The sequence below is a fragment of the Balaenoptera musculus genome, chromosome 1 (assembly GCF_009873245.2).
Source record: "Balaenoptera musculus isolate JJ_BM4_2016_0621 chromosome 1, mBalMus1.pri.v3, whole genome shotgun sequence".
Lineage (NCBI taxonomy): Eukaryota > Metazoa > Chordata > Mammalia > Artiodactyla > Balaenopteridae > Balaenoptera > Balaenoptera musculus.
The window spans coordinates 175,532,307-175,557,485 of NC_045785.1; the positions used below are offsets into that span (position 1 = coordinate 175,532,307).

Here is a 25,179-nt window from a genome sequence, read left to right on the forward strand (position 1 = left end):
AATCCCCTGAAACCAAGAGCTGGTGATAATTAGATGTCCTAGCAATACCTATACATGGCAATCTTTTGTCAAGAGGTATGGAACATAATCAAGAATCATTTACCTAAGAAGACAATTTATTTACTCACCTGCTCATTTATTCTGAACTTTCAGGTTGGTAAATAAAATTCAATTTTGTTCTTCCTGAACAATTAAAAGAAGCTTGAGAGGAACGGGAAGGACACATTAAATAACAATTGTACGTGTAGAAGGACTTATGAGAAAGAGTATACTTGCAACTGCATTGAACTCAAAATAGAAATGTCAATTTTTTTAAGTTTAAATGTAAAATCATTCTACTCCTGACTCATATTTCTTACAGACTTAGCATGTTTTTTACCATGAGGGTCTTTAAATTTGGACAGTTTATTTTTCAAAATGTACTGTGTTCAAGCATATATTATAAAGTTAGTACTTCATTATTCCCCATCAGCAAAACAACAATTCTAAATATGTTTAATGATTCTGTTTTTGCATATCATAAGAACATCACTTAATGGTGCTTGAATTAACCAAATAAATGGAACTAACTGATGGCATCCCTTCTTAATGATACTGACTTTTTAGGCCATCTCTTCTGCTTCGATCAGTCTCATTAGTCCAGGGCCACTTGCCTAGGACATGCCCTCTGGCATTTCTGTAGATCAACGAAATGGGGACGCTTCCATGCTAACTCAGGGACAAGCAGCTTTTCTGTGGTCTTCTGACTTTTTTTTTTAAGATATTTTGATGTGGACCTTTTATTTTTTTAAAGTCTTTATTGAATTTGTTACAATATTGCTTCGTTTTATGTTTCGGTTTTTTGGCTGTGAGGCATGTGGGATCTTAACTCCCAGACCAGGGATCGAACCCGCACCCCCTGCACTGGAAAGTGAAGTCTTAACCACTGGACCACCAGGGAAGTCCCTGACTCCTTTATTTCTTCTACCCTGAAAATCGTCAGTCTTTCAGGAGTGTTTAATTTACATTAAGGGTCATAAATATACACTGGTAGAATTTTGCTACTGAAGAACTCTGTCATATTGACAAAAAAGCTTGATGAAGCATGTACAAAACTTTTACTACAAATAAAAATACCAATATAAGTCCTTTATCTTGATAAACATATTTAAGTATCATTATCTCAAGCATCTGCACTGTATAAAGAAATATTGGCACAAAATGCATGGTTAAAATAAATTGAGAAATGCATGTTACTAAACTATAATAAATCCACAATTTTTTAAAAAGTGTGATGCCTTGTGTTAGAGTATTTTAGTCCATGAATAAAGCTGTAAAAATCCTTAAACATATATACTTAAAATAAGAGTACTAAAAAAGAAAGTCTTCCTCAGACTTTCTGAAAATCAAAGAACAAAGGAAAATGACCTTTTAGACAGATTAAAGACCTAAAGGTGAATACTGAATTATATCTATATGCTTTTTCCTGAGTTGATTTAACCTCATGTGAACAATAGTTGTCTTGTAAACAGATGTATACGAACTTTAGAAAACAAACTTTCAAATGGAATTTATTTCAGTTATGCCACAGACTTGAGGAAATGTCACACTTATTCCAAGAGTTATTTGTTACTTACAAGTTTAAGTGTTCTGACCAGTGAAAAGTTAACAGCAAAATGAAAAAAGCTGAGAATAGCATGATTTAAAGAATGCCAATTTGTAACCCAGGGGATAGGTATTTGCATACTAATTGTAATGTTCCTGCTGTCACATTCCCTTCAGCTTGAAGATCAGTCAGAAAGAGAAATTCAGCATCATCTGTGACAGACAGAGAGTGGAACAAAAAATGCCAGTGAAGTGAGTTGCTGTTTAAAGCTATTTTTGTCTCAGAAGATGTACAAATGAAAACACTTGAGTCTTCATTAGTCTCGATGTTTTGTTTCCTTCATTTATGATAAATATGCTAATTGTTGTCTTTCCTCCTGATTTATTTTTTTCTCCTTTCTCCACTGATTTCTTCTTCTTTTCTAAAATCTGTCCACAATGCATGGCTTGCCTGTACAGTTAATTCTTTATACTTGCTAAGATAAAGAAAGGCTACAAAGTGGAGAAAACCCACTGAGCTCCCTTTATGTGAAGCTTTCCCAAATTATTAAATGTTCAGGTTAAAGACATAAGGTATATATGATCCTTGCAAAAACTATTCGTTGTTGCAACATGGATTGAGAAATTTGAACATAGATATTAACTGCTGGGTAAGGCAGCAGCTGTCACTTCCTGGAGCACGCAGGCTCCTTGCGTGAATCTCTCACTCTCCAGCAAACCGCTAATTGAGTGTGGAGAGCTCAGTTGTCAGAGCCCACATTTTTAAATGCAATACAACTGGTTCTAGCGGGCACAATTAGCAAGATAACTGGTAGCTTTCACGCAGTTCCCATCTGGCCCGGCTCTCCTCCGGACACATAATATGGGGACTGCTGGCCTTGATGGCACTCGTTTAATGAAGGAAATCAGCCAAAGTCCCATGAAACACTAAGTGTGATTTTGGCTCCAGATACACAAGTGAATTTTCATGGCAAGTCAAGTCATACACACACACACAAAAATTACCCCGACTATGCACCACAATTTTACAGGAAATATATGCGAACACACAATGGAGAAGAGCCAGACAAAATCTTTGTAAAGTTCCAACTAAAATCCAAATAAAAGGGAAAAAAAGAAAAGTGAGAGAGAGAGAGAGGAGGGAGGGTGAAGTACACTGTCCATTTATTTAAGGTAGCACTTGTCAAGTAAATTCAACCCAGTCAGTCCATTTTTAAATCAGCCACCCCCTCTATCCCCCAATTTTAATTCAATAGATTTTTCTTAACCTTTATATAGTTGCGTTTCTAAAAATTTTAAACCTATTTGTCAGTCACATCTAACATAAGAAATGTCCTATTTTCGTTTGATAATGTACAAAATTGAAGAATCACTGTCTTCTGAAAACGTTCTATTGAGTAGAAATTACTACAATTTAACTGTTATTTAGAGGAAATATTTGTGTGGCGTGTAATAAACTCTATTACAGGAAAAACACCCTAAAATTTATTTGAAACATTTATTACAGATGTTCCAAAACATGAACAAAGTATAAGCATATGTATATTGACTCATGCATTCCAGGAAGAATTGTAAAAAGAGTTTGGGTTACAAGCAGATACACCTGTGTTTGAACTTCAACTGCCTATTAATATATGTGTGATATTACACCAGTTATTAACATCTGTGTCTTCTTACTCATTGGTAACATGGGATCAAAACAGACTGTCATTTTGAAGATTAAATGAGGTAAAGTATGTGACATGATTAGCACAATGTGGTATAGATTGTAAACATTCAGTACATTGCTTTTCATTTTAGTGCTATTATAAAAATTGTCTTTCGGTTTATTCATATATAGAAATTACTCTTCCAAAGAATTACAATCAACCTCAAATTTAAAAATTTGAACAGCAAATTAATACTGTTTCTTAAAATAGTTGCATTTCACCTAACTTCTGAAAAATGAATACTGCCTTACAACCAACCCTTCCATCATATCAGGTAGTCAAAATTGAACCTCTCAAGTCAAATTTGAAATCTATTAGAAAACAGTGAGCTGAGGGCATTCCAGGCATTATCACACACCAGCAGGGGTATTTCTTCAGAGGGTTGAAGGACAACTTTTTCCTTTACAACAATGTCAGTATTTGGTGGACCTTAAATATTACTAGAATATCCTAGTAGCTCCACTGATATTCTATATCTATAGAATATCTATAATATTTTAGTATATCTCCCTAATTCAAAACATTAGGAATTTTCTTTTGTCCTTGGTTCTACACCATCTCCCAGACTTTGCTCTCTTTTTTCTGTTTTTACTGCTTCCCTACATTAATGATGACACTAAGAATAGCTACCACTCATTTGAACACTTCCATTTCAAAAAGACTCCTTTACATCCAACAAGTCCTTCACTGAATATTCCTTTTGCTTTTGGCTTAAGCAAACTCTGGCTCTCCCTGAAGGACATGGTTTGCTTTGATGCCTTCAGAATGGATGTTGTCCATTTCCTCCAATTTCACACGCTCAGGGTTGAGAGTGAGGTCCCTGGTCTGTCTCTGCCTAGTGATGCTTTTGTGTCATTTCTCCTCTTTCCCCACCCAAAACACACTTTGAAGTTAACACAATTCAACTACACCTTTAGTAATTATCACGGTCATCTACCAGCATCTTGAAAGACACTGCACTGCTTCCATTGAAGGCTTTAATGCCTGCCACTATTTCGGGTTTGGCCATTCAGTCATTATTTATTTACATGTCCAACAAATAATTCTTGAACCAGACACACTGTTCTTGGTGCTGGATAATAACATATTTTCCTGTCATCAGACAACTTACATACAAATGGGGGAGTACGTGTTCATTCTTGAACGATTCTGCCTAGATTCTATTTCTCAGGGTTTTTCTTTGATGGCTGTTCCTTATTCAAAATGGGTGTACTGTGTGGCCAGACTAGGGATCAAAAGTCTCTGCCCTCTTCATTAACATACATTCCACAGGTACCAAGTAGAAATTTGAGTACCATGCTAACCACCAAATTTCAATCTACAAATACACACAACATTTTAAACATGTGCATTTTAAGCAATCATATAATTTTAGCACTATTTGATAGAATTCCTAATATTTGACAGAAGACCTAATATTTGACTCATATGAAATATAATGTAAGCATTTTACAGTAACAGTTTTCATAGTGCACACAAGCTCTTCTACAGAAAATTAGATCTTATGTCGGGTCCCATTCTGCATTTATGAAAGACGGAAATGCAACCTAAATCTTTTTAAATGTCCATTTGAATGAAAAAAAACACCATTTCAAAATGGCTTCACAGGAAACCTTGTGTCCCCAAGATTTAGTAGATCAAGGGAGACAGGAAAATCAGCTGCCTGCTACTGGGGAAGAAAGTAAAAGAAATGGGAGATAGGAAATAAAAGTAATGGGAGATAGCAAGATGAGTTCCCTGTCAACATAGCCTCCCCATGTAGCCTCTACAAGGACAGACATTACTATCTGAAAATATAACTAAAACTGCAATTGCAGAAGGGAGCAGAGTCACTCCTAACACAAATGATGAAAACTGCAGCAAATCACACAAAGTGATAGAATAAAAAAGCTTAGAGATCGAGCCACACTAGCATATTTAAGATTAGTCACCTTGATATGCACATGTAAAAGTTTATAAGAATGACTGGGTGGGAGACTGTATTTTATTATCAACCATTTTAATAGAAACCTTCAATTAGACCATTCCTTTCCATAACGAAGTCATTTGCACATCACAGCTACATTATCCAAAATTTTTCTTCTGGGTAGCCAATGCTTTCTATGGATGGGGGCTTATTTCATCAGGATCTTTGTTTATTAAGGGGACTAATGCATGATATATTTACATCTCAGAAAGTTTATATCTCAAGTCTGATTTATTATGCCTACAGCACAGCCCCAAAAGTATACCTTCTTTAGAAGACTTAAGTCAATAAATTTTTTGACTGCTTTGGAAAAGATATTACTCTGTCCTGGCTGATTCCTAGATTTAAATAAATCAACCCAGAACTGGAAGCATACCAGTCTAAAGAGAAATAAAGGCTGTCTCAGAGTAGGGTAAAGACTTCTCAAAATACTATAAATAAACATTTTTAAAATCATCACATGTTAGAAATCCTTAATCAAAACTTTAAAAAAACTTTTTTAAGATGCATAATTATGAAATGGACAATTTTGTATACTGTGAAAACTTAGAAAATAGTTCATTCATCATTATTGCTATCATGATAACTCTTCAGGAATAGACTAGTGTAATGCCATATAAATTAATTAATATAGCTGAGAAGAAATTCACAAGGCTATGTAGAACAATGAGCAATCTCTCTTGTGCCTTTATTATAATTCAAGAATTTGTAAGTACTATTAACACTGTTGGCTAGATTAATAATTTGCTGATGTCAAATTACATCCCACTTCGCTTTGCTATTGCTCTCTACTGTGGAAAACATTATATAATTCTTGTTGACCTTTTGCAGTTTAATTCATGAAACAAAGCTCATTTAAATGATATAATTCAACAAATACACATAACTCAAATATTACTATAGGTTATAGAAGAAAAAGATCACAATGCTATTGTCAAGGGTAGATGCTGTTTCCACAGGTCACCAACTACAGAAACAACAGTGTGGTCTGAAAATATGGACACACTTTTAACCAACCAACTAATTTAACCAACCAACTAATAATAGGTTTAAAAATACCATGATTAAAATAAAATCATTAAATTCTGAAAGTTGTAGTCATGTTACACAGTATGAGTTTGATCAATATTTGAAGAATGAGATTCCCAAAAGTCACACAAATTTATACAGGCCCAAAGTTTAAACGGAATTAGGTTGGGTCCAAAATAAGACAAGATGATAGAAATTCCAAACGTTAAAACAAAAAGAAAATCCCAAATAGGAAGTGATAAAGTTGTCATTTTCTTAGACTCATTATCATTTGATGTATATCATGACTACCTTTGTTACAAATTGAAATACACATACAGACTATTGAAAAGTTGAAAATTTAAATAAATCACTTGTTTTTCATGTCCTGCAGACTAAAATAAAGTTTTTTAAGTATCAATATTTATTTCCATTGAGTTCTTACTTTAGTGAATACGAAAACATATTTAAATGTGTGTGTATATATTAATATGTACATTTTGGATATATATTTGTAATTAATATGATGGCTTAATAAGGTAATTTTGGTCAATTATAAATAAAACATCCAAGAATTTAATACAAAGTAGTCATTTACAAAGATATGTAGAATTCTGCTTTTGTTATACATAATCCTGCTTTGCAGTATTTCTGTTTCATATGGGATAGAAATGACATTATAGAGACATACATAGAAAATGTCTGAAATGCAGTATTGTTTGTTCTAATCAAATGGCATTTCCAGTTTAAATTTATAAAGTAAATATCAGAATATTAGAAAAGTTTAAAACATGGTAAAGCTGAATAAATTCTTCATGGCTGTTTATTTATATACACAATTAGACTGAAATAGATGAAATTACACTTTCATTTTGTGATTCTCAAATAACTAATTCCCAAAGCATAGACATAAAAAAATCCACAATACACCTAGAATCCAACTAAGGACATATATTAAAGATGTCAGGGATATGGAATTGCATTTTTGTCAGCTCCGAATGGCGTGTCTCTTTTTTCCTTAAATATGTAACCAGCGGGACAGATCAGATTTGCTAAGAGCCTCAGGAAGGTATCTCTGCAGGTGGAGAGTTGGCTAGGACGGCACCGCAGAACAGAGACATGGAAGGTGTTAGATGAAGGCAAATGCTTCCACCTGCAAACCTCCGGGGATTTTGTACCTCATGCCCACATAAAGCAGAAAAGTCATAGATTCATCTGCAAAGCTGTTTGGTTTTTGCTTTTTATGAAACCAGAGGAATAGCTCCCATGCTTTTTCATGCTTTAAACGGTTAAACGACTTACCATATGACCTCCTTGTCTTGTGACCTGAGGATATGTCTCGCATGTATTAGTGTGGCTTCCGCCACCTACTGCTGACCTATTCTACCCATCAGCCCCTGTTGTGCCTAAGCAGTAGCCATTCCCTCTGTAGAGAGTCCTCAGATGACATGATAGTGATTGTATGTACCATATTATTCCAAAGTCACTCGACATCCTATGAACATTCAAATTGTATGTATAGAGTAGACGAGTAGTTCAACAATAGTGTGTCCAAGACAGAGATAACTAGCCCCAGTTTTAGTTGTTTATTCTGTTCCCTTGTGTCCAAACAGACCAATAGGAGGAGAAAAGAAGGAAATGGTTGTTAGTTTGATGTAGCCCTTCATTAAAATAGCAGGAGGGAAGAAAATAACAATAGTTTCTTGATCTCTAACTTCCTGTCTCTGGGATGCATTTAGATAACCCTCATTGGGAAAAAGCTTCATATGCCTTAATGACACACAAATAAAATAGTGCCAGACATGAATCTACAATATTCTTTCAGTATTATTGCTTAATCTCCTATATAAAATAGATTGTAGTCTAAATTCTGCTTAGACCTGTCAAATTCACCATTGTTTGGACCTCATGGAAAATTTTAACTGTGTTACTAAGAGGATTTTTATAACCCAAATATGTGTCACAGAATCTCAGAAGCTTCTCAGATGTATTTTTAAATGCAAGAAATGTGCAGTTAATTGAATTTTTTATAGTGCTCACATATTAACAACATCCACACTCTCCAATATTTCTACTGAGAATTCTCATTGGTACCTGACGACACTTTGCAGTGACCTGTTATTTCAACTCTATTTCAAATAATTAAAAACTTGTTAAATCTATTTTTAATAGTGTTTTTAGACACTTTAATCTTGCTCCATGAAGCCCTTTTCTATTTTCTCTCACTAACCTTCACTTTCCTTCCAACCTGCAGCAACCTACGAACAGCTAACTTAGGCCCCTTTTCCATACAGTTTTCTCTGATATTTTCTTTTATGATGTTCAATTTTTCGTTTCCCCCGATTCTCCATCAATTTATTTCTCCCTGCTTTGCGACCTGAAGGGTCAGCCCTTCAGCACGCAGTCAGGGAGAAGCGGCTTTGAGCGCAGGCACGGGGGCGCCCATGGCAGGTGGAGGAGAAACCCACCAACGCGTAGGAAGGCAAATTCCTCTGAGCCACAAATGCGCCAAAGGGTGTTTCCTCCTCGGAGAAACACAGTCTCACTTATGATCAGACACTGCCATCAGAAGGCGCCAACTGAAACTGAGTAACACGAACTGAAAGGACTGGCTTAGTTCAGGCAACTCTGGGAATTTGACAGTAATCTTTCTAACCTGCTACCTCTGTAGAGGCCCACTCTTAACCATCCTCGGCCTTAAAGGATTTATTAGAAGCATTACCTTCCCAAAGAAGCTCTAGGTGTGCCAAAGAAGATTTCGGGGCACATTTTACTGTGGAAACTAGAGAAAGGAAGAGTCTAAACAGGTAGTCACAAACTTTATTTATGAATGCAAGGAATAATAAATGTGTAAATTTGGCTGAAAATAAGATAATGGGAAGAGGTGGGACCTATGGGAATCCCAGACTTCAAGCACTACCTGTTATTATTCAATTTAAAAATACTAATTGTAGGGCTTCCCTGGTGGCGCAGCGGTTGAGAATCTGCCTGCCAATGCAGGGGACACGAGTTCGAGCCCCGGTCTGGGAGGATCCCACATGCCGCGGAGCAACTAGGCCCATGAGCCACAGCTACTGAGCCTGCGCGTCTGGAGCCTGTGCTCCGCAACGGGAGAGGCCGCGATAGTGAGAGGCCCGCGCACCGCGATGAAGAGTGGCCCCCGCTTGCCACAACTGGAGAAAGCCCTCGCGCAGAAACGAAGACCCAACACAGTCATTAAAAAAAAAAAAATGCTAATTGTAGACATGCAGATATAACTATTTTATGTTTATGACTACTGATCCAAAATAAATTTTTCGAAAGTTAAAAACTAAAATATATACATGTTATATTTAGAGGGATGATAAATATTTGCCACTGAATCCTCAAATGCTCACCCTACACAACGTACTTGTTTTGGTCATACGACTGCACTGTGTGATATACAAATTTTTTCTCATATATCTTACAGCTGGTCTAGATGCTTTTCGAACGTTCCTAAAATCAGAGTTCAGTGAAGAAAACGCTGAGTTCTGGCTTGCCTGTGAAGACTTTAAGGAAACAGAAAGTGCAGAAAAAATTGCTTCCAAAGCCAAGATGATTTACTCTGAATTCATTGACGCTGGAGCCCCTAAAGAGGTGAGTGAAATATCCCACAGTAGTGAATATGTATCTGCTAACAAATCTGCTCCCAATTGAAAGGCGCGAAGTCCATCTCCAGGGAAATTAAATTGTCACTATGTATTCAAACAGAAAATATTGGCAAATTCGAGACGAAGTTCCTTACCGTGATCCTCTGGCACTGATTCAGCAAATATTTTTAAGCACCTTCTATGTGCTTAAAGGTTTCTGTTTTCTGAGCACAACACGCAGCCTCTTAAAAATAGTCTAATATGTCAAAAATTAACAGCTCTACAGAAATCCTACTTAAATGTGCTGCTGGATTTCAAAGTCACTTTCATTTTCCCTTTTGTAAACCACGGACGTCAATTTGGAATAAAAATTTTAAAATCAAAAAGGTATGTATGTGAGGGAAAAAACAACGACTAACCAACAGTGTAAATTCTTTATATTTACTACTTTGGAGACCCACAAACAGCATACAATGATGTCTTCCCTTCCAAAAGAGGGGTTTGCTTACCTTTATTTCGTTGATGGGTGTTGGGCTGCACCCCCGCTGGCCTACGAGGCCTGCACTTGCCCAGCTTCAAGACCGAAGAAAGAGCCCGGAGTCAGTGAAAGAGTCATCAATAGTTTAATGGATGGCAGAGCTTAAATGTCTGAAGCACGGTCCTGGAGCGACACCCCACCATGTGTTGTGGACGACGGGCAGGACGTGGCGGCCGACGTCGCAGGGGAGTGGGGGGGGGGGGGCGGGGGGCGGGGAATAGGGAGGTTCCCATTTATAGGGGGAATTGCCATCAGCTGGGCTCATCGGTTACCAGGGAAACCAGCAGAGGGGGAAGGGCCCTCTTAGCCCCTCTGGCTAAGTACCTTCTCCGGGCAGAGGTCTTCCCTTATTAAACTATCAAAGGGGAGCCATTCTGATATAAAGATTAGATCACTAGCTGGGGCTGAGGGGCAAGTATGTAGAAAGGGCTTTAGAGAGAAACCTGCAATGACTCCAAGAATAGACCCCATAAAGTGTTTTATGTGTGTAACATCTCATTTATATTTGACTTCATTTCCAGAACCAAACCATGATCATCTCTGCACACCTCCTTAATGTTTAACTATATATATATTTTAAAACTTCTTTGATTCCTCACTAAATATAACATATGCAGAGAGTTTTAACGCATAAGCAGCAAACAGGAACCTATATGAAACTACTAGCACCAAACATAAACCACTAGCACAAGTCATCATCTTTCCCTACAGAGTTGAAACACAGATATCCTCCTAAGTGACAGTTACTACATTTTCTAATCCAAAATTAAAATTCATGGTATGAGAAGTTATTGTACTAGCGAGAACAGAGGACAGCATAGATGAAATGCAAACATTTCCGAAAATCTAGGGCATAAAGTTGCCGTATCAACAGTTCAAGTTTTAGATGGACATTAACTACTGTAGCATATATTGGTAAAGTATAACATCACAGACATGTGAAACAATTGAAGCTTAGCCTGAAATTCAAAGGGGGAAAGAGAAAAGAACATAACTCCTGTGGAGCTATTTCAACATTCATTTCCCAGTCACTATCTAAAAATCAATAAATAATTCCGGAAAACTGAAAATGTATTATATAAGATTTGTCAAGTTGATTAATGTCTCATTCCCTAAAATGCTTTGAAATCAACTCTAGAGGTATCCTATTTACTGTGGTATTGGTCTGAAAGCCAGATGTTTTTCTTCTTTATGAATCCATCTACTGAATGATTATTTTAAGATAACATTCTCAAATATTATGTATAAAAAATCTTCTAGTAAGAAATGTAATCTTTTAATTATAGCTGGATTCAAAGTTACAATATATAATAAATTCTCAACTTGGACAAAATAGTTTTGTTTTTTTTCCTAATCTTCCCTTCCAAAATAAATTTATATGGTAATAATTTTTAAAAAATAGTACAGTTACTATTTTAGGATATAAAACTTTCATACTTTTTAATAATTTGTCCATCTAATTAATTTTTACTACATAAAATATAATTAAATTTATGGCTGCTTTTCAAATAATAGATTATACTGTCTCCTTGAAGTGTCCAAAAAGGTTGTTATTGGGTATGACAAAATTCTCATTGAAGACAAAGAAGTATGTATATACATTTGCAACAGTCATTATCTTTCCAATTATTTGCCATTAATTATTTCCAATTCCAATTACTAAAGTGCATTTGTCTCTTATATACCAATTGCAGTCTTCAAGGTATCTCTCTATAGTCCATCAGTTATACGTTAAATATAATACGACTGTTAGTATGATTCATTAAATGAATTTTTTTTTGAGTGCCTGTTCCCACAATGAAGTCACAGAGTAGAAGGGGAGATTGACATGTGATAAAAAACAGTCAAATACACGATAAGCAATTTAATAATTTAAATAATTAAAGTTTGTTATTAGCACAGTGGGAAAGAGCGATTAAGTCTACCTTGAGGATTTAGGGACGGATTTGCCGGGTGGTTCACATATGAAAAAGGTTATGTCATTAAAAATAAGAAATATTTATCAAGAGAGCAAATGAAAAAAGAATATTTCAAACTGAGGGCACAGTGTGTCGCCTGGATGTACAAAGCTCCCTAGCGTTTTCCAGAAATCACAAGCATTTTGATATTGCTAACGAGAAGCAGGGGGATAAGGCCAGACAGGCAGCAGTAGAGATAAAGAGAGGGTGGGAAGTAGCTTAGATTTATCTAGTAGGCGGGCTTCACATGACAAAGTGATATATTTGATATGGAGGTTGGAAAATATGATTTTCCTAAGTGGAAAATTAATTCAAGAATGAGATTCACATGAAAGTATTCTCCATTTTTCTATATTCAATTATAGTTGTAAAACTGACTCTCGTAAAGAATCAAAATTATAACCAATTTCCTTGCTAGAAAACCCCCTAAAACAGAAAACAATGACAAGGTCACGTTATCCAGATATCTATTAAATCCCATTTAGTTTCTTTTCAACTTTTTATGTCTTTATTTCCTCATCTATAAAATTACAAGCACGACAATAATTTTTAATTGATGCAAATAGACAATTTACAATTAGACTATACTAAATTTACTAAATGATCCCTGTCTATAAATTGATGTTACTAATGGTTCTCAGTTTCCTATTCTAATAGGCAAAACTGCACACAAAAATTGAAATTTCGGGTCTCTATGAGAGATGATAATAATCGCAGTGAACCTCATGCCCTCTCCCTTACAGTGTTACCATCTCTCTGGTTTCTACACTAATCATGTGATGTAGTGGAAAACCTAAAGGTTAGAGATACAGATTCAAATCCTGTAATCTTGTGGTGATCTATTTCACCCCTTTGAGCCTTAGTTTCCACGTCTAAAAACGTATCTATGAAAAACCATGTAGCCTCCACACACGAGAGATGAAAATGATGACTGAATGAGATCAAGCGTCTAGTGTTTACATGGGGCAGAACAGTTTTTAAAAAGTTTTAATCCTTTTTTTTTTTTTTTTAGGTGGAGTATAGTTGCTTTACAATGTTGTGTTAGCTCCTACTGTTAATCCTTTTTTTCTTTACACAAGTCACTATAAGTGCTACTGAATCTACCTGAAAACATCCATTAACTAACTATAAAGAACACTTGAGGAAAAGCCACTTTAAAAGACTTGATAGGGCTTCCCTGGTGGCGCAGTGGTTGAGAGTCTGCCTGCCAATGCAGGGGACACGTGTTCGAGCCCTGGTCTGGGAGGATCCCATATGCTGCGGAGCGGCTGGGCCCGTGAGCCACAGCTGCTGGGCCTGCGCGTCTGGAGCCTGTGCTCTGCGGCAGGGGAGGCCGCGATGGTGAGAGGCCCGCGCACCGCGATGAAGAGTGGCCCCCGCTCGCCGCAACTGGAGAGGGCCCTCGCACAGAGACGAAGACCCAACACAGCCAAAAATAAATAAATAAATAAATAATTATTTAAAAAAAAAAAAAAAAAAGACTTGATAAATGTATATATGTGAACACAAATTAGAAAAACATGACAGCAAATCATTAGTTTCAGATAGAAAGAGCTACTCATTGAATGGATTGTACCTAAGTATTTTCAGAAGGTACTGCAGGAAAAAAAAAATAAGTGTGAGCCAGATATTTTGACTAAGTGATTTGAAAATGAGAAAATTATTAGATAAGCAATATATATTTTAAAGTGCCCTTACTTTGCACACAGTAAGAACTTGTGAGTGGCAAAGAAAAAAAATTCTTAAACTTGTATTTATTCTTCCTTCAATTTGGACCACTAATTTCACAATATTTGGAAATTTTCAAAAAAATATTACTTGGTTTCAAAAGAATGTAAATCTTCAAAAAATGGAAATAATATTTTTATATTCAGCTAAGACACTGACATATTTTAAATATTTATGTTTTATTTATATCATTTATATACATTTTGTTTGTATCATCACTCCCTTATATTAGAAAGAAAATTGGTCAGGATGGAAAATATGTGATTAAAGAGAAAACTATGCTGATTGTCATTCTGTGAGATTAGAAAATATTCCAAATCATACTACACTGTAATGTTTAAAACTTATATAAATTCAACTTCATAGTATGACCAATCCAGGAACAAATACATTGGCAGTTTCTTAAGTAAAAAATGTTAGTACAAAATATTTAATTCCTAAACGTATTTATTAAATGTGAGGACATCATAACATGAAACAGAAGAAACTATAGTCATAAAGGAAAAGATGTCTTAAAGGGTTGTGCAGGACACTTTTTAAAAGACCTGTGTCTGGATTTTTTGCTTTTATTTTTATTGTAGTACAATGTTATTTATTGACTCGTATTTTTATTTCACATCAATAGTTGCTTATTCTGTGCCTACGATTCACCTTCATTAGATAAATTCCCTCCATTGGAAGGGAAGCTGGGTCTAGGCAAGAGAACAGGTAATAAACACAGAAGTATAATGCAATGTTCTGTGTGAATGAGGCAGCTCGATAAGGAAATGCAAGAAAATAAAACAGGTTGAAACTATGGTTTGGCTCAAAAGAAACTTTCAACCTAATTGGGTTAAAAAATGAAATTTCTAGAACTGATTTCTAGAACTAAATTAAGTTCTAATTTCTAGAACTTTGCTATTTTTTTCTAAGAAAAAAATAGCAAAGCAACAAATGATTAAGTGCAAAAAAAAAAAAAAAAAGAAAAGTAACAGGTGAAATTGTTTGCATTATACCTAAAAGGATATAATGATTGAATAGTTCTGAGGCAGGATATTGAGATAAGGCCTTTATTTTAAATGAGGTTAGTTTTAAACCAAGTCTTGAGGGAAGAGACAGATATATGAACTCTTGGTAGAGAGAAGCCCATGGGCATCTAGAGGCATTTCCTGATATTACTGGAACGCCAATTTTGTATCCTCCATTTTGTATTCCTATTTTCTTTGCATTTTTTAAGTGTCACTTCCACAATGTGCTGATGTTATTTTGAGTCTTGGTCCTGCCCCACAAGTGGGTGCTTGCCAACAGTGCCCCCCAACTATTGAATCACCTCCAGATAAAATGCATGCTTGTTTATTAATTTCTTAAGTTTTTGTACACTAATCAATAGATAGGTGTCTATTACATACCAAGCACCTTGCTGGTGCCACTAAGAAAAAGACAGTCTCTGAATAAATAAAGCTAACCATCTTGGTGGGAAAACTGTAGTTAAAAAAGATAATTACAATGAACTTTCATGAGTGTTGAGATAGGGAAATACAGGTGATGTGGTCGCATGCAACAGGAAAATCCAAGTCTAAGGGATCAGGAAATGTACCTCGAAAGAAGTTAATTAGTAAGCTTTGGTCAGAAATTTGAGTGTAGACAGAAACAAGACAAAATGGGAGGAGGGAAGGATGATAGTAGTGGAAGTAGAGGTCAACCAAAGGACCCACTGGTGCCTGGAAGGCTAGTCCAGTAGTGAAAGAAGCCTAGTACTGGGTGCCTCGGAGTATAAGTGCAGGCAAGAGCACCTCCTGCAACCCAGTGATTTCTGCTCCGTATTTATTTCATCTTAAACTAAAGGGATCTCTTAAAAAGGAAGAGAGACAGAGACAGAGACAGAGAGAGAGAGAAAGAAAGAGGAGGAGGAGGAGGAAAAGGGGGAGGGAGAGGGGAAAAGAAAGAAAAGCAGAGTTAAAGAAACCATAAGTCACATCTGTCCAGGGCTTTTACATGGACTATCTGATTTGATCACCATGTTCACTATCTTAAGGAGGCATTACAATCATCTATCTTATATAGGTGAAAAATGAACTGAGCCTTAGAGAGAAAATGATGGGTCCTACAGTCATTAAGGTACACAGCTCATGAGGACGGAGGTCTTCTGCCCAGGCTTTTACATGTTAAATTCCTTTCTTAGATCTACTACTTATTTTCAATGTTCATGACACAGCCTGGGAACCTTGGTGTTTATGCTAAAGGCAAAAGCATAAAATTATCTTGTCACACAGAGTCTATCTTCCTTTCTATCAAAAGCTGTATTTCTCTTCTCATATTCTCTCTAATTTGTATAACTTATTAAACTATAAAGCAAAAAAAAGTGGCAGGAATATTTCTTCTAATAACCTGAAGTATCATTTTGGCCCTCTGAAAGAATGATTGCTGCATTTCAACTCAAAAACAAAATGCTCAGCTGTTTTTTTTTTTTTTTTATTGAAGTATAGGTGCTTTACACTGCTGTGTCAGTTTCTGCTGTGTAGCAAAGTGAATCAGCCATAGATATACATATAACCCCTCTTTTTTTGGATTTCCTTCCTATTTGGTCACCACAGAGCACCGAGTAGAGTTCCCCATGCTGTACAGTCACTTCTCATTAGTTACCTATTTTATACATAGTAGTGTGTATATGTCAGTCCCAGTCTCTCAATTCACCCCATCCCCCCTTCCCCCCTTGGTATCCATACTTTTGTTCTCGACGTCTGTGTCTCTATTTCTGCTTTGCAAATAAGATCATCTGTGCCATTTTTCTAGATTCCACATATATGCATTAATATATGATATTTGTTTCTCTTTTTCTGACTTACTTTACTCGGTATGACAGTCTCAAGGTCCATCCACGTCTCTGCAAATGACACAGTTTTGTTCCTTTTTATGGCTGAGTAATATTCCATTGTATATATGTACCACATCTTCTTTATCCATTCCTCTGTTGATGGACATTTAGGTTGCTTCCATGTCCTGGCTATTGCTTTTTGAATTTGCACACATCCCTGAGCCACTTAAATTAATCTTGGATTAGCATGATGGGGTTGGTGAAGGAAACAAGTCAATCTGACTCTCTTTCAGCTGCCCCAGATAACATTTGCTATCTACATCTATTTTTAACAATCCATATCCATCACGCTTTTGTATGTTATGATCACATACATTTGATTATTTTTTCCATTTCTCTTGTCCAATTTAAGGTATTAGTACTGCCTCCCAACTCGTGTCACTTATTTCTGTCTTTAAAACCAATCATAACAAAAGGATACAGTCCTGTGCAGGATGGATTCCTTCTCGATGTTACAAACTTGGCTATTCTCAACTTTAATAGCCGCCCTTGAGAATATATTTCAGGATATTCGTGCGTCTTTAATGATGCCAAAAACGAAGTAATGCTAGAGGTTTTAGTGGTGATTAAACAGAATTATGTAACCAAAAACATGATTATAGGCGGCTTTAATTTGAATAGTAATTTTTAAGCTCTGTTGTGAATGAGGTCTAGGAAGCTGCCTGCCCTATTTGAGCAAGGCGTTTTACATATGCATGCACACACTTTTTGCATAATGACAGTCTCCTGCTACACTATACATTCTAAATGAGGAAAAGTCTGTCTCATTTGAATGTGAGAGCTCAACTGAGAACTTTTCATTCAAATTATGTAAAAATATATAAAGCACAGTTCAGGGTCACAAGAGAGCCAAAAGGTACAGTTTAAAATGCATTCTTCCTGCTAAAATAATTTGTTGGAAGCCAAAAGAATTTAAAACTGCTGGTATAAAAATGAGGAATTGGCTTGTATAACTTGCAGTTATCAAAATCACCTGAGTATTAAAATATCCCTGGCTCATTATAATAAAATCGTTTTTAAACAACCATCACAAACACCAGTCAGAAGGTAGTCATTTTAATGCAATGGATTGTTGTCAATGTCAGCTGTGTCAAGGTCTTTTCAAAACTGACAGGATTTAAAAGCTGCTAAACAGTTGCGATGACATCTCAGCTGTCATTCCATGAGAATCACAAGCCTAAGTCTTGTTTTCTGAGATTGGCAGTGCAGTGGTCTCAGATAGCTAAGATAATTCATGACCTTTTGAAAAATAAGCAAATTAAAGGTATTTCTCAATATCCTTGAAACTTAAGTGTATCCATAGAAACAAAATGCAAGTGATTATTCACATCGGTAAATAATATAGATATAACTGTGTTTATTTCATCAGTCGATATGACATTCAGCCCATGCTCTGGACCTACTAATCTGAGATACTCAGCCAAGTCTAAGCTTCCCTGCAATTCCCAAGCAGCTCAGGAGGGACTCAAGACCACACAGTTGGAAGGTCTGCATCTCTAGAGGGTTACCACCTGATAAGATGCCTGCCTTCAATCTACGCCAAGATTAACATCTCCTCTGTTCTTACTTTTTGAGGTAGAAATTGATACGACAACTCAGCCAAAAGTCAAATTTGAGATGAATGCAAAGTTGGGGGTGCAGTTCGCAGACATGCCTTCAAAAGTGATTATATTAAAGGAATGTATGTGTCAAAATATATATTAGACCTAATATTTTCACCTTTGTCCTGATACTGAAATTTCAGGGAAGTCGAGAAGAAAAGACAAGGCACTTTGGGTAGACTATTCTCAAACCTCACCCGGATTGACTCCTCAGGAGCATTTAACAACAGTGATCACCCTCTCTTAATTGAAATACTATCCTCAGTTGGCTTCTAGGACTCAAATTCTTCTTCTCTTACTGACTACTCTTTTTTTTTAAAATAAATTTATTTATTTTCATTTTTACTTATTTTTGGCTGCATTGGGTCTTCGTTGCTGCACGCGGGCTTTCTCTAGTTGTGGCAAGCGGGAGCTACTCTTCATTGTGGTGCGCGGGCTTCTCATTGCGGTGGCTTCTCTTGTTGTGGAGCAAGGGATCTAGGTGTGCAGGCTTCAGTAGTTGTGGCATGTGGACTCTGTAGCTGTGGCGTGCAGGCTCAGTAGTTGTGGCACATGGGCTTAGCTGCTCCGTGGCATGTGGGATCTTCCCGGACCAGGGCTTGAACCCGTGTCCCCTGCATTGTCAGGCGGATTCTTAACCACTGCGCCACCAGGGAAGCCCTCACTACTCTTTAACAACTTCTTTTGCTGTTGCTACTCATAACCCAGCACACACTATCATGAGAGGAGGCGGTTCTCCTCTATTACCCGCTTACATTTACTCTCCCGGTGATCTCTTCCAGCCCTCTGGCTTTAAGAGGGCACCTCAAACTTAAACACAAATCTGAGTCCTAATTTTCTTCTCAAAACTTTCTTCTACCTGAGTCTCTCCATCTCAGTTAATGGCAACTCCATTCTTTTCGCTCTGGCTAAATAGCTGATAGTCATCCTTGGTTCTTCTCTTCTGCTTACATGCCTTATCCAACCCATCAACACTTTGTCATCTCATTCTTCAGAATATTTCTAAAATCCAGTCATTCTTAAAGATTTTGTTCCTCATCCCAGCTCATAAATATTCAATCACAAGTTCCATCTATTCTACTTTATAAATATCTTTGAAATCTATGCATTTCCCTCCATTCTCTGTGACACGACCCAGCCTAATCCACCATGATTGACCACCGGAATTTCTGGTATGACTTCCTAACTTTTCTTCCCTTTATTATCAGTACCGTACTTAAAATTCTCCTCATTGCTCTCAGGTTAATTAAAAATTATTTAACAAGACCTATAGAAGTCTATGTGGTCTGGACCTTCATGCCTTTCCAGACTGTTGCCCTTTTCCTCCTGAAAACCCACTGGGCTTCTTCCAGTTTTCTCTCCCATGTCCAAGTCCCTTCCTTAAACTTATATACCCATAATAATACCTTGATGATCAGCTTACAATCTCATTTCTTTCAAAAAGTTTCTTTTTCAGAAGGTATATTTTTCCCTTTGGATTACTTTCTCAAAATCTGTCTTCTTGACTGACTTTCAACGTAATCATCTTTATATGATCAGATCTTAGCGTAATTCCTAAGCACCCATTCAGTGAAATACTTTAAATGAATAAATTACAGAAATGACTAGCAAAAAACAACTACTTTTTCAGATGAGGTGTTTTTTTTTCCCCAGAAAAATAGGGATGATAATACTATCCATCTTACAGGTGTGTGTGTGACATAAAGTAGCCATATAAAGACTTAGCACAACAGTAGTAATATCTGATGAATGTTAACTATTATTATTTACAGTTAAAGTAATCATCTTTAAACATTCTTAGGATTATTTTAGAGATAATGACATTGTTTAAATATTTTAAAATGGGAGAAGACAAAGTCACCAAGGAAAAAAACCCATCAAGAGAAGACTTGGCCCAGAACTTAGATAATGCAAATCTGCTCTGCTCATATTTTGAGGGACATGTAGAGAAAAAAGAATTAGTGAAAAAAATAGGGAAACGATAGCAGATAAAAGACAGGTAAATTACATGCCACAGGCTACTGAATTCCCTTTGTAGTGACAAATCTCTCTCTGATTATCAGATTGAATACTTAACGTTAATAGAAGCCATTGTATCCAAATCTGTTTAAGCAAGAAGTCAAATTTCTTAAGATTTTTACATCAAAATAATGTATGATGATAAGGAAATTATAGTGACTTTCTGTCTGTGATCAGGGAAGGCTTCTTGGAGGATATTCAACTTAAACTGAATCCTAAGGGATTTAGGATAATCTGTACAGAATAAAACTGTGGAGGCAAGAGGGATTTTAGATGGTGAAACAGCATAAACGAGGGCTTTAGATACAAAATTCACTTTTGGAACAGAAAGTAGACCAACTTTGTGGATATCACCAAAGATAAGTAGATGATTTCAAAACAACACTTTGAAGTCCAGGTATGAGGAAGCTCAAATGCCAGGGTAAAATGTTTAAATTTTATGTTATAGAAAATAATGCCTTGTCAGCTGAACATTCATACAATGAAAGTGATATTTTGGTGAAATTGATATAGTAATGCTGTCCACAGTGTGTAGAAGGGGAGGTATCAGGTAAGAGGTAGATTCCATGGTTTAGGGAAGAGATTACGTTATAAAAGGTTAAACTGGAGAGACAGGAGAGAATGAGGGAGAGAGATCAGAGGGTAAAAGAGGTGGCAGAGATGATTCTTGTGTTTCCAGCTTGAACAATTTGGAGAAAAATAATAATTTATACAAACACGTGGGTGTGATATTTTGTCACTGACATTAAACTGAATTGCCAAGACACAGCTTCGAAAGACTACTGATTATCCCCTGGGAATAGTGTCTCTGCGAATCACTTAGCTATCAATAGCTGATGTTGGCAGCTTCTTGGTAGGAAAACAGTCAAATCAGAAAAGTGAGAGGGATAAGTCAGAAGTACAAGCTTAGTATATCTGAACAAATAATATTAATTATCAGTATTATACTGAAATGGAATAGTTCTGCTTAAAATTTTACCATGATTTTTAACAAATGTAGAAGCTTTTTTCACTTTGTTTATACAACATGCATTTATTGAATCCTTACACTGTGCAAGGCATAGTGAGGCGCAGGCAAAAAGTAAATCTTATCTAAGTAATCCAAAGTCCTTTCAGAGGTCAGAAAAGGGGAAAAATCTACAAGTAAACCTCACAAGGTAGATGCTATTTGAATGTAGTCTTAAGGACATAAAAGATAGTGAAAGACTTAGGTGAGAAGGAGTGATTTTCAGCTAGACTGGGATGGTATGGGAAAATATTCATCCATAACAAAATATAAGAAATTTGGGGGGCAGTGCCTACCTTAGTGGGGATACAGGGCACACGGAGAGGAGAAAAATGTATAGGTTTGGACCATATTGTATAGGTCATGAATGCCAAGACCCGGGCTTTGGGCTTTTTAAGTAGGGAATGAGGAGCTACTGAAGGTGTTCAGTTTTGATTAAAATAATAAGGCAGCACTCTGCACCAGGCACACACTGGCCCTGCTATCAGTGAAAACTCACCCAATGACTGAATGCCTAAAGGAGTTAACTTGCTATATTTACCTTTATGGGGGATATAAAGTTCAACAAATTGCAGACGACACCATTAAAGAACGAACAGCATAGCTGAAGGAGGAAACGGGCAATATATATTCTCATATCCCCACAACACAAGATAGGATTTATGAAACAGATTATATTAGATGTTCAGAAACCACTACAAGATCTTGGTAATACCCACTACTCATTGATTCCGTCCATGAGGCAGGCACTATACTAGATTCATGACATGTTATCATGCCACCTCCCCGCTCAGAACACTTCAGTGTCTTCCCATTGCTTCTAGTAGAAAGAACCCCTTACCAAAGCACATAAGCCCCTCAAGACTTGGCCTGGACCTCCTCTCCCAACCTGGTCACAGGAACTTTTTTCTCACACCCTGCACCCCTGCCATGCAGGTACGAGGCTCTTCAAACACAACCAATTCTTTCTTGCCTCAGGGATTCTGTATTTGTTTATTCTGCCAGAAATGGTCTTCCCCAGATTCTTAGAGAACCTGCTTCTTCTCATCCTTCAAGTGTAAATATAAAATAATACTATTTATAGTATTAGTATAATACTAAGACTACATAGAAAGTATATAGTATTTTCTCCAAATATAGAAAGCACCTGGCACATAACATACCCCAAAATATTTGTGGAATCAATGATTGTATGGATCATCTCACTTTAATTCTTGTAACCACTCAGTCAAGAATGGCCAAGCTTCAAGATAAAAAAGCAGAACTTGAAAGTATGAAAGTAACTCACCCCAGGTCAGCAACATCATAAGTGTTAGAGCACAGATTGGAAAACTATCCTAAAATCTTACCTGTACCCCACACCATCTTCCTGTATAAAGAAGCAGAAATTGATTCCTTCGAGGAAGTTGCAGCATTTCATCTGGAACTTTGATGGAAGACCTGAAAGGATGATCAAAGAAATACAAAGCAGATGTAATCTGTATCCCTGAGTAGCTGAAATCCCTAAAGAAAGAAAATATCAGTGAGTAAACAGTGGCCTTTGATGATTCTTTTCAAACTAAAGTTTTTTTCTTTTGTTCTTTTCCTACAATAATAATACTGAAATAGTTTGATATTACTTATCTCATTTAGTCCTTAAAACACTTTAAGACAGATGTTATTATTATCCTCTTTTACACCATAGAAATCAAAAATTGAAGGAAACTGTAGAACTTGCTTTACTCACATGAATAGCAAGTAAGTAGCAGAGGAGAGATTTGATTGAAGGTCTACCTGCCTATATTTTAACTTCAATTCAATAAACATAAATTGTCATTTATAGTCTTTTACCAGACCCCCAAATTCTGGCATTTTTATAGTCTCCCCCATTTTACCAAGAGACATTATAATTCTATTCAACAAATATTTACTGACTGCCTATTATGTGGTAGATAATTGGCTAAGTGCCACGAAATAAAATGATAAATAAGACAGATATAGCACCTGCCTTTGGTGAGCTTTGAATTTTAAGATTCAAATCTCTTTCGCGCTTCATGAATATTTTCAGTTTAAGTGAAACAACTTGGATGTGAAATTTTCTGCTTCTCAAAATATATCCTGGAATATGGGTAGAATTGGACAAGTATCTCCACAAGGTTTGGGGCATTTTACAGATTTGCAGGTGAATGGTGTGTTCAGTATAACAGATCTCTATTAGACCTTGCTGAGAATAGTTACATGTGGCAGTGCTCAAGGGACAAGAATATACATACACACGCACACACGTATATATGTATATTCCATGGGAGGCATGGCGGCCCGTGAAAGGGGGTGTTATCTGGTCCATTTTGGCAAACAAAAAGAAATACAAATTAGGATGAAAAGCAGCAACATGGGAAACAACACGGGGAGGTATGGAGAATGGGAGTGGTTTGGTGAAAACCATCCTAGTAAATTCTAATTATTGTTCTGCCTATGAAAAGTAAATTTTACATATTAAGGTCAAAATACTAGAAAGAAATAAAGGATGGGAGGGAAAAGAAATCTAAAATCATAAAATATCTTGTTTGCCTTTCACTTTGCCATTTTTTGTAATCTCAAAATAAGGCTTGACCTCTGTTCTCTGTCAATGCCAACCCTCTGAACCTAGGAAATGTAATTAAACTGAGCATGTGTTCTGCATTTCAGAAAATGAACATGTGACCTCTCTGTTGTTTTGCATCAGATTAACTTTGTGTTTAGAAAAAAAATTCAAATCATATGTGTATCTACCATCTGTTTAAACCACGCATTCTTTGATTAAACTAATCTAATGCGATGAAATTTGTTTCCACACATTAACATTGACTTCAGTACCAGGGACCTCATCTCAAAGAATATTGAAGAACCAACTCTCACATGTTTTGATGAGGCTCAGAAGTTAATCTACAGTCTGATGGCCAAGGATTCTTTTCCTCGATTTCTAAAGTCAGAGATTTATAAGAAACTGGTAAATAGCAAACAGGTTGGAAATCATAAAATATGGCTCCCTTTCTTGTAAAGAAGGTAAATGACAAACTAACAATCAGATTATAATTAGGGGGAAAACAAGTGATAGGATAGATCAACTCAATCACTATACTTCAAGGCTAGAATGTTTTAAATATACAAACACAATTTAAATTTTTTTAGGGTTTAGAATTCATGTTTTACTCCAATAGAAAAATAATATTTTATATCTGAAGCCTGAATGTTTAAGTCATTTGTTTAGAAAGTGTTTATTTTATCAGGTACTTAAAAATCTCCTACTGGGAGAGTACAAAGGAAGTTTATAGAGATATAATACACTCAAACCACAAGTGGATATTCTTATAACATTATAAATTCAAGAAACTATATATCTTCATGTTGCTGCATGGGAGACTGTTTAGCATCATACAGATGATTTTAAATACCATTTGCATTATTCAAAACCTCACTTCTGTAAAAAGAGAAATTCTAAACCAAAACATAACCCTGCATTTAGTGTATCAACTATTTCTTTTCAACCAGGATCTGATAATGTGGTGGTTATCTAAACTGGTATAGCCCTCAGATTAATGAAAAAGAAAAATGGCATATATATGTATATGCCATTGA

The 25,179-nt window shown here is 36.2% G+C and overlaps 1 protein-coding gene across 1 annotated transcript; it reads left to right on the forward strand.

The window, feature by feature from the left end:
* Positions 1-1,825: 1,825 nt before the first annotated feature.
* On the forward strand, positions 1,826-24,601 carry RGS21 (regulator of G protein signaling 21). Its single transcript, XM_036830736.1, has 4 exons — positions 1,826-1,836; positions 6,204-6,278; positions 9,717-9,885; positions 24,398-24,601. Exons 1-4 carry the CDS (start codon positions 1,826-1,828, stop codon positions 24,599-24,601), a joined length of 459 nt encoding a protein of 152 aa, XP_036686631.1.
* The last annotated feature ends 578 nt before the right edge of the window (positions 24,602-25,179 follow it).